The sequence below is a fragment of the Papaver somniferum genome, unplaced genomic scaffold, assembly GCF_003573695.1.
Source record: "Papaver somniferum cultivar HN1 unplaced genomic scaffold, ASM357369v1 unplaced-scaffold_81, whole genome shotgun sequence".
NCBI lineage: Eukaryota > Viridiplantae > Streptophyta > Magnoliopsida > Ranunculales > Papaveraceae > Papaver > Papaver somniferum.
The window spans coordinates 9,356,912-9,367,444 of NW_020651082.1; the positions used below are offsets into that span (position 1 = coordinate 9,356,912).

Genomic DNA, 10,533 nt, shown 5'->3' on the forward strand with positions numbered 1-10,533 from the left:
TAATAACCAATGTTTATGTGAGACGGAGTTACAAAGATACTTACTCGTTTTTCATAAGTCCACCAAGGAAAAGCGTTCCTAACAAATCGTTCCTCATCTTCAAGTTTGTTAATCTCCTTGTCGAGTGTCTACATTCTCATCTTAATGTCATCGGATGATATCCTAATACGATTACTATCTAACACCTCAAATACCATTAAAATACGGTTCCATAGCTGCTCTTGGGATTCCGATTTGTGGAGTTTGTGAACAGGATCATGAGTAGTTACCACAACGTAGGTTCTATAAATAGCACAATCTTCTTCTTCGGCAAAAGCAAAAGCAATATTCGTGTTTTTGTTTTCAAAATTAGAACTGAAGAGAGGAAAGAGTTTGGTGCAATTGGGTTGATAGATATGAGTTTCTTTATATAGGTTTAGGGACCAACGACTCTTTTTCTATTTCACAAAAACTCCAACGACTATTTCATAAATTTGGTTTAAACTGCAACTGCCATTTTGACGAAGGTTGAATCTGGGGAAACCCATAATCAGTAGGTTTATAAGTTAGATTATCTACCGATTATGGCAGATTTAAAAATTCACCAAATGAAAGATTTTAGAAATATCTCATTTTGGGGCAACCTATAATCGGGAGGTTGTGTAACCTATTTGACTTCTGATTATGGCTACATCCAAAACACAAACCAAATGGTTATGGTTGGGTATGTACCCTCAAAACCTATGGAATTTGGCCACAGTTGAATCTTGGGCTCCTTATAATCGATAGGTTTGTAAGTTAGATTATGTACCGATTATGGAAGATTTCAAAATTCACCAAATGAAAGATTTAAGAAAAAACTCATTTTGGGGAAACCTATAATCGGGAGGTTGTGTAACCTATTTGACTTCCGATTATGGCTACATCCAAATCACAAACCAAATGGTTATGATTGGCTCTGTACCCTCAAAACCTATGGAACTTGGTCACGGTTGAATCTGGGGCTCCTTATAATCAGTAGGTTTATAAGTTAGATTATCTACCGATTATGGCAGATTTCAAAATTCACCAAATGAAGGATTTAAGAAAAAACTCATTTTGGGGCAACCTATGATCGGGAGGTTGTGTAACCTATTGGACTCCCGATTATGACTTCTGAAATATCTAAACATTAATCGGTAACCAACATGCTCTATATTTACTACCGATTAAGGTATTGGTTACCGATTATAATAGGGCATATTAGCCGAAATATCTACACGTTAATTGGTAACCAACATGGTCTATTTACTACCGATTATTGTTTAACTACCGCTTGTTATGTTTTTTACCGACAAAACTAGTCATAAAAACCCAAGGTGACCAAACTTGTGGTACAAAAACCCCACTCAAATGTTGGGATTCATTAAACCTCCATCTTAAACTAAAGTGATACAAAAACTCCAAATTTTAAAAAAATGATACAAAACCCCCAAATTTCAAAATTGGTTTCATCAAATTTTATGATGAAACCAAAAATTGGTTTCGTCAAATTCTATGAAGTTTCATCAAAATTTTGTTTTTTGGGGTTTTTGTGTTACTTTTGTTTTGGCGGTTTTTTTGTGGATGTATAGTGACACCTTTGGGGTTATAACTCGCGGACCGTTCTACCGACTATAAAAGGGCATATTGGCCATTTCGAAAAATCGGAGATAAGGGGTAGTTTAGATTTACGCTTGGGTGCCCTCTTTTGTCCTTTTGTGCCGCCCCTAATTCTTTTTGGGTCTCCCCTAAAAATGTCGGGTAAAAAGAGAAGAAAACAAAAAAAAATATATGTATATTTTATTCTTACACTTGGTTGACACCGTTACATGGTTGCATCGAATACCCTCGTTGAGCCGATACTTGTAGGCCAATGTCCCCATGCCATGCCAAATACGTATAGACACCACCGACACTGACACCATCCTTGTAGGTGAAAGGTGTTCGGAAATGTCGTACTCGTATCAGCGTAGTGGACCATTTGTGTCAAAAAAAAAAAACAAAAAAAAAAAGAATTCACTGCAAATGGTATCCCTATATCAGATCTAATGGTTTGGAAAATGTCATCCTGGGATGAAAGCCTATCATTTTCGACACCAAATACCCTGTTCCAATTCTTGACACGCCGATCCAAGTTGAATTGACCGCACAGTTTAACCGGCCATTGATTGGTTGACGCTGATTCATATTTTGATACCTTGTTCTTCCTTCCCTCGGTGTTTGCTTTGCTCTCATCATAGAAATATATATATACAACCCGAGAGATATGGAGTGGTTCCTTGATGGTCCAACAAGGAGACACCTACGTTAAACTTTGACGTGTTTTGAAGATAAGTTAATATTGGTGGTGACATGCATATATATATATATATATAAATGCAAAAAGAATTAAAAAATGAGTTTCACGTGGAAATGAAATATTTCTTAAGAGTTTGATAAGAAAAAGTATCATCCAAGGTGGAATATGCGGAAAATCAAAAAAAAAGAAAAAAAAAATAGAATCAAGAAAAAGAACAAGTAAATAGATAGCCTATTCACTAAAGGTAATCCGAAAGAATATCGGTAACACAAAATTGGTTAAAAAGACTAAAATTAATAATTTTTGGGTGAAAAGGATATCTAGATTTTGATACTGTTTAAATGGACAAAAATGTAAAAATAGTCAGGATGTAAACAGTTCCATCCTACCCATTTTCAAATACTCTTTCTTATTTTTAATTTACATCAGGATGCATCCAGTTTCATCCTGCTATTTCTTAAGTTTAAGTCAGGATGAATCCAGTTTCATCCTTGCTAATTCTTTGGTGTCCATTTCACCCATAATAATTTTTACTCGTCCATTTGAACCATGTTTTAAAAATATTTAGACAAATGATCCATTTTTCGTATCAGTAAGTTATATAATACCGAAAATTTAAATTGTCAACAACAACAACCCTTATTAGATGTATATATATAATTACACTAGAGAGATTTTACTTGTGATTACCTTTTCACAAAATTGGTTAAAAAGACCAAAATCAACAATTCCTGGGTCAAATGGACAGTTAGATTTTGATATTGTTTAAATGGACAAAAATGTAAAAATAGGCAGGATGTAACCAGTTTCATCGTGCCCATTTTCAAATATTTTTTCTTATTTTTAATTTACACAGGATGTATCCAGTTTCATCTTTGCTATTTTTTAAATTTAAGCTAGTTTCATCCTTACTATTTTTTTTTGGCCATTTCACCCATACTATTTTTTACTCGTCCATTTGAACCGTGATTTAAAAATATTTCGACAAATGATCCATTTTCCATTACCTTTTAGAATGAAAAAATAAAGATGCTTATGGGATTTATGTTGTGTCCTCACTGAATCACATGCTAGCTTGCGAGTCCAACAAGAAAACAGACCACACCTTACTTTAAATAGGCAATCAGAAAGTAAAAGAAAAAAAGCTAATCAAACTCCAAAAATAGATAAAGCCGTGTTGTTGTTAGGATAACCATAGCTGAAAAGATAAAATGTTAGCTTAAATGTCAGGTTTACACTTTCCAATTCAAACCGATAGACTGTAGTGGTATGGGTTATAGCGCGTTTTGATGTCAGAAGACAAGACAAATCCATGAGTTAAAAGTAAAAATATTTTATTTTGTAAAAAAAGTTTTTAACCGTAAGTTTTTTAGAAATAAAATCATAATTTCTGGGTGTGCATCCAAACGGGCTATTAATCTTGGTCCTTGTCATAAAGAAACACGCCATCCACGAAGTTTACCGGGTAGGAAGAATGTCTAAAACATTAATGAGCATTAAATATACCCTATTTATGAGGGTCCTCAGCGGACCCAGAGGATTGCCTTTAAACTTCTTTACAGACAACAAAGAGAGACATATGGATATTGTCAAACAGGGGTGGTAGGATTATGTTTCTTCAGGGACCACAATTCACTAAAACAACCGTTGGATTTACTTGCTCGTATTGTTTAACGGGTAAGATCACACTAGAAAAACATCAAAATTTCTTTTTTCTAATAGGGTGCCCCGATTTGCTTAGGAGTGTACCAATTCACAGGCAACTATAATGCAGATTTTTGGTACGCCCCCAGGAAAAAATGCAAACTCCCATTAGCAGCAAGGGGTGATTATTCTTTACTTGTACCGATACAAAAGGTTGAGGCTCCAGCAGCTGATACCTTTCTTCATTGCACCCACTGCCTCTATCTCTGTGTGTTGGGTTCTATAAATATCCTACTTGCGCTTCTGGTGCCGGACTGTCAGAGTTTTCATTTTTGACTAACTACTCTTCTTCTTCTCTCACTGTTTCTCTTCTTCTGTTTGGATGATGTTGCAGAAATTTAAGGATCTCTTGTGTATTTGTAAACATAAGAAACAGAAATGGATTGGGAGTAATAACAATAGCTCTGTTAATAATGATGATGGGAAGATGATGGTGATGAGGAAGAAGAAAATGAAGATTAAGGGGTCTGTGATATTGATGAAGAAGAATGTATTGGATTTCAGTGATTTCCATGCTTCTTTGCTTGACAGAGTTCAAGAGTTATTGGGTCATGGCGTCTCTTTTCAACTCATCACTATTCCTTCTTCCTCTTCTAAATCATCATCATCATCATCATCATCACTAGGTACTTTCTACTCTCTTCTTCTTCTCCTCCTCTATCACTCTTCTCTGGTTTTGAAGCATTCAAAAAAAAAGAATTTAATTTTTTTTTTGTTTATTTCTTATTTTTTTAACAAGTTGGAACAAGTTTCAGAGTGATTGTCAGATATATCTAAAGATTCTAAAACCAAGTGTAGTGTTTGCAGAGAACAAGGGGAAACCTGGTAAAGCCGCATACTTAGAAGAGTGGGTTACGACAGCTACACCGTTAGCAGCTGGTGAGTCCATGTTCAAGGTTACATTTGATTGGGAGGACGACGAAACTCAGGGGATTCCAGGAGCTTTCATTTTTAAGAATTTTCATCACAGTCAGTTCTACCTCAAAAGTCTTACCCTTGAAGATGTTCCAGTTGTCGGTCGTATCCATTTTGTTTGCAATTCTTGGGTTTACCCTACCCATAGATACAAGTATGACCGTGTTTTCTTCGCAAACCAGGTAACTCAAAAACCATAAGTGTCTCTGACCAAATTTACTTGGAACGGAACTGATTTCCTAGTGCTGTCCTATATGTGTATGACGTAAAACTTGTCCTTTTAATTTCTCATACCCAAAGCTTAATTATTGAAAAGTTCGTATTATACATAAAAGTAGAAGTTGACATGATCTAAGAAGGTTAAAGCTAATAGAGTTCAGAATGACTTTAAAGAGATGCACGAAACAAGTTCAGAAAATTTCTTTCGAGGTGTGAGCAAAATACATGCTTTAGAAAACACAAATTGGCTACATCTGCGCCGCTGCGATTTCGGGCGTAGAAGCCAAAAAAACTCAGTAAAATTAGTTCCATAAGATTGTCCGATAAAACTTTTCCACTAGTTACTAACTTACTAGTTATTATCATCATAGCCAAAGAGTTGACGACCTCAATCTCTGGCAATCCAAATCCTCCGCCCTTTCAGTGAGAGATTCCGTGTTCAGAACTGCATCATAGACAGTTTTAATCACCTAAATAAACAGGAAAAAACAAACCATCAACTCTTTGTTTCTTCTGTTACATCTTCTTTTTGACGAATACTATTATGATAATAATTCTTACTCAGATGTAAGTTTATGAAAGTAAGTAATAGTTGTGTTGTGTGAGTTGTTGCAGACATACCTTCCGCACAATACGCCAGAGCCATTACGTAAGTACAGACAAGATGAGTTGATAAATCTTAGAGAATATGGAACAGGGGAGCTCAAGGAATGGGACAGAGTTTATGACTACGCATTTTACAATGACTTGGGTGATCCTGACAAGGGTCCAAAATATGCACGTCCTGTTCTAGGAGGATCCACTGAGTACCCTTACCCTCGAAGAGGAAAAACTGGTCGAGCACCTACAAAAACAGGTTCATTTTTTTTTCAGATATATTTCATAACGTGTTAACACAAGAAAGAAAATGTGAAAACATAATAAACTGCACATACTAATTCAGTTTCAAACATCTTGGACAGATCCCAGCACAGAGAGCAGATTACCATTAATCATCAGTCTAGACATTTATGTTCCTCGAGACGAACGATTCGGTCACTTGAAGATGTCAGATTTCCTTGCTTATGCACTGAAATCATTAGTTCAGGTTTTGGTACCCGAGATCAAAGCTTTGTGTGACAGCACTCCAAACGAATTTGATACATTTCAAGACATATTTAACCTCTACGAGGGAGGAATTCAACTACCCACAGGCCCACTAAGCAAAATAAAGGATGCCATTCCTTTTGAGATGCTTAAAGAACTCATTCGTACAGACGGCGAAAACTTACTCAAATTACCATTACCTCAAGTAATCAAAGGTTTGTTTCAAACAATTGCACAACTACACAGAAAACCAGATTAAAACAATGACTATTGCAGAGTATAAATTCGTGATTATGAATACCCGTATAAATTCCATCTAACTTTTTTTTTTGGGTAATGCCGCAGAGGATAAGTTCGCTTGGAGAACAGATGAAGAATTTGGCCGAGAAATGCTGGCTGGAGTAAACCCTGTTGACATTCGTCTTTTACAGGTAACAAACCTAAGCAGATGTTCAATTTAATATCTGGTACTATAATTTAGTTTCTTTGGAAATAATTAACAAAAGCTGATTATCTCCAGGAGTTTCCACCAACTAGCAAGCTGGATCCCAAACTATACGGTAATCAGACCAGTTCAATAACCAGAGGACACATTGAGAAATATCTAAATGGATTAACTGTAGATGAGGTATCTTTCTGTTACCGCTATTCCTAAGCATAACTAAATCTTAATAACAATTTATTTTGTATAGGAGAAGATTGAAAGTTGTATTTCCACAGGCTATCAGCAAAAACAAGCTATTTATATTGAATCATCATGACACATTGATGCCATACCTGAACCGGATAAATACAACTTCGACCAAAATGTATGCCTCGAGAACACTCCTCTTCCTGAAAGATGATGGAACTCTAAAGCCTTTAGCAATTGAGCTGAGCTTACCACACTCACAAGGAGAACAACATGGTGCTGTTAGTAAAATCTTCACACCAGCAGAAGAAGGTGTTGAGGGTTCAATCTGGCAACTGGCAAAAGCTTATGCAGCTGTGAATGACTCTGGTGTTCATCAACTCATCAGCCACTGGTAAGACCCTGTGGTGATATTTGAAGCATGTAGTAGTAAGTATTTACCATTTCCATGATGATTTTAATTCTTTGTTGTTGCAGGTTAAACACACACGCAGCGATCGAGCCATTCGTTATTGCAACAAACAGGCAATTGAGCGTGCTTCACCCAATTCACAAACTCCTACATCCTCATTTCCGAGACACGATGAATATAAATGCCCTGGCCAGACAGATTCTCATCAATGCTGGTGGTGTTCTCGAGAACACAGTCTTTCCTGCAAAATTCTCCATGGAAATGTCTTCTGCAGTTTACAAAAATTGGGTTTTCACAGATCATGCACTCCCGAAGGATCTAATGAAGAGGTAACACTTAACCACCACTACAAAAGGATGAATAGAACTTTCATAATTTAAATTTCTCCCACTAAGATAATTTATTGAACTTCTTTATTCAGAGGGATTGCAGTTCCAGACACAAACTCACCTCATGGACTGCGCCTACTGATCGAAGACTATCCGTATGCTGTTGACGGACTTGAAATTTGGTCAGCAATCGAGAAATGGGTCCATGACTATTGCACTTACTACTATCCCAATGATGGCTTGATCCAAGGTGATACGGAGCTCCAAGCATGGTGGTCAGAGATCCGCAACGTAGGTCATGGGGACAAAAAAAATGAACCGTGGTGGCCCAAAATGCAAACTTTATCAGACCTAACTCAATCATGCACCATCATCATATGGGTCGCTTCAGCTCTTCATGCAGCTGTTAATTTTGGTCAGTATCAATATGCGGGATTCCTCCCAAACCGCCCAACCATAAGCCGTCGCTTCATGCCAGAGCCTGGCACTCCCGAGTATGCTGAGCTTGAGAGAAACCCTGACTTGGCATTTCTGAAAACAATCACGAGTCAGCTTCAAACCTTACTTGGCATATCCCTGATAGAGATCTTGTCTAGGCATTCTTCAGATGAGGTTTATCTAGGGCAGAGAGACACTCCTGAATGGACATCAGATAAAGCACCACTTGAGGCGTTTAAGCAGTTTGGAGATAAGCTGATTGAAATCGAAAACAGAATAATAGAGATGAACGAAAATAAGATGTGGCGAAATAGGTACGGGCCTGTTAAGGTGCCATATACCTTACTTTATCCAAGTACTTCTGATTATAGCAGAGTTGGTGGACTCACTGGCCGGGGAATTCCCAATAGTGTATCTCTCTAACAAGGATATGTTCATATGGGTGTTATAGTTATTTTACAGTAGTGGACAATTGGCATTACCCAATACTTATATAGTATCTGTGAATTCTTTCTTGGCGTGTTAACATAAAATAAATATGTGTATAGATTCAAATATACTTCCTCTGAATATACCTTGTGAGTCGCCATTGCTCAATACTACTGTTGGTTAATCAGATCTCTTATGCAATTTTGTGAGTGGCCATTGCTTACAAACTAGTATCTCTAGAGCTGATCATAATGCATTTAGAGGTACGAAAAAGAGGATCTCAGACAAACCAAAATACGCAAATTCGTGCAACCTAGTAAAAACATATCTTTGATAGCTGTTATTTAGAAAGAGTGGAGTGATTCTTCAAGTGAATATGATGGCTGTTGACAACATAGGCATTCTGGGGGTAAAAGACTACCTTCAGCAACATCAGCTACACTTCGTCATGCACAAAGAAGTCATATTCTATGGTAAAACAGATGGCTTTCTTTTCTTGATCTAGTTTAATTTTCAGAGTGATGATGCAATTCAAATTTTGAATGTTGAGTAAAAAAAGAAATGAATGTGAAACACCATGCTGAAGGAAACAATAAATCAAACAAGCAGAAAAGGAGATAGTAGTGCACAGAAAACTAAGTTGCCTGGTTCTCTAGAAAGATCAATTACTTATCCTCATGAGCCCATCGCACAATTTCATGAAAACCTAGGTAAACCCACATAAACACATTGCAGCAATAAAATAAAATAAAAACTCAGTTGAAATTGAGATGGCATTACCTCTGAAACAATTCTGCATCAACAAATTTCTTGAATCTGGTTCCAGCGGGGTCTTCGTCGAAATGTATTAGCAGCTGCTGATGCAATCGAGCTCGCAGCCATGACTTGTCGAGAGAAAGAGTGGTTTTTTTGGGGGCGGAGTAAACGAGAATGGGAATTGCTCCCGGAGAAAGACCATGTCGGGAGGACAGTTAAGTCAGTCTAGTTGACTAAAAAAGCTAGAGAGTGTAATAGGAGTGTAAAAACAGGAAAAATTACATCACACTCTAATTTTGAAGCCCTAATGAGAAAAACGTCAATGTTAGTTTTTTTTCGGTTTGAATTGGCCAAAATTTCCTGAAAATGAGATATTTTATAGCTTAATTTGGTCTAAGTCAAACAGGTTCGTCTATTTGTTCTGAACTTATCTGCAGATGTAGTTCGGTTAATGTTTCTGTAGGTGCAGGTTGCCGAACTTAGTTTTAATGGAGTTTTTGTTTTTAATGAAAAGTTTGGTAATGAGAAAAAAATTGCGACGTAACCGAATCTTAGTTTGGTTAGGAATTTTGTTTTTGCGACGTAAACGAACTAAGGTTTGGGAAACATTTTTTGCGACGTTTTCAGCTAGGAATTTTTATTTGATGTATCCGAACTAAGGTTCGGTTAGGAAATATTTTTTGCGATGTAACCGAACTAAGGTTCGGTTAGGAAATATTTTTTGCGACATTTTCGGTTAGAAAATACTTTTTACGACGTAACAGAACTGCTAGGAAATATTTTTTGTGACATAACCGAACTGTCAGGAAATATTTTTTGCGACGTTTTCAGTTAAGAAATATTTTTGGCGACGTTTTCGGTTAGAAAATATTTTTTGGCGCCGTAACCGAACATCAGTTCGGTTAGCAATTATTTTTGCGAAAAATAGACAAATTTTTCTTCATGTTCATCATTTCCATTAGGTTCGGCTAGTTCGACAAAGCTTTTGACATAATTCCTAGCCGAACTTCTCTCTGCAACTTCCATTTTCAACGCATTTTGATGGTTACATTGAAAAATTAATGAAGTCCGGGTTTGTTATAATTTGTGAATGAATTTGTAACCAAAAACATTAATGAGTCCGGGTTTACTCATTTTTTCAGCCAAAAACAAAATAAAAGTAATGAATTTGTGAATTACATTGAATCAACGACGACAAGGAAGAGGGAAGAAGAGAAGAAAATGAGCCCTCAAAAAGTTTTGGGTTTGTGAAAAATTATTTGTAACGGGTTTGTTATAATTTTGATTTTGATTTAGTCTTTGTTAATGATTTAGT

General features: G+C 36.5%; 1 protein-coding gene and 1 long non-coding RNA gene across 3 annotated transcripts; one reads left to right on the plus strand and one right to left on the minus strand.

Moving 5' to 3' along the window:
- Positions 1–4,208: 4,208 nt before the first annotated feature.
- On the plus strand, positions 4,209–8,632 carry LOC113345387 (probable linoleate 9S-lipoxygenase 5). Of its 2 annotated transcripts, none has more exons than XM_026589167.1 (9): positions 4,209–4,629; positions 4,802–5,100; positions 5,753–5,993; positions 6,100–6,438; positions 6,569–6,654; positions 6,744–6,851; positions 6,944–7,248; positions 7,332–7,595; positions 7,688–8,632. In XM_026589167.1, exons 1-9 carry the CDS (start codon positions 4,326–4,328, stop codon positions 8,454–8,456), a joined length of 2,715 nt encoding a protein of 904 aa, XP_026444952.1. In that variant the 5' UTR covers positions 4,209–4,325; the 3' UTR covers positions 8,457–8,632. The 2 variants fall into 2 exon arrangements, with proteins under 2 accessions (XP_026444952.1, XP_026444953.1); XM_026589168.1 differs by having other exon boundaries at positions 4,811–5,100.
- LOC113345389 lies at positions 5,326–6,258 on the minus strand. The gene is made up of 3 exons (XR_003358112.1): positions 6,124–6,258; positions 5,759–5,981; positions 5,326–5,607 (listed from the first exon to the last, which is right to left on the minus strand). It is a non-coding gene; the product is annotated as an uncharacterized LOC113345389 (long non-coding RNA).
- Positions 8,633–10,533: the final 1,901 nt, after the last annotated feature.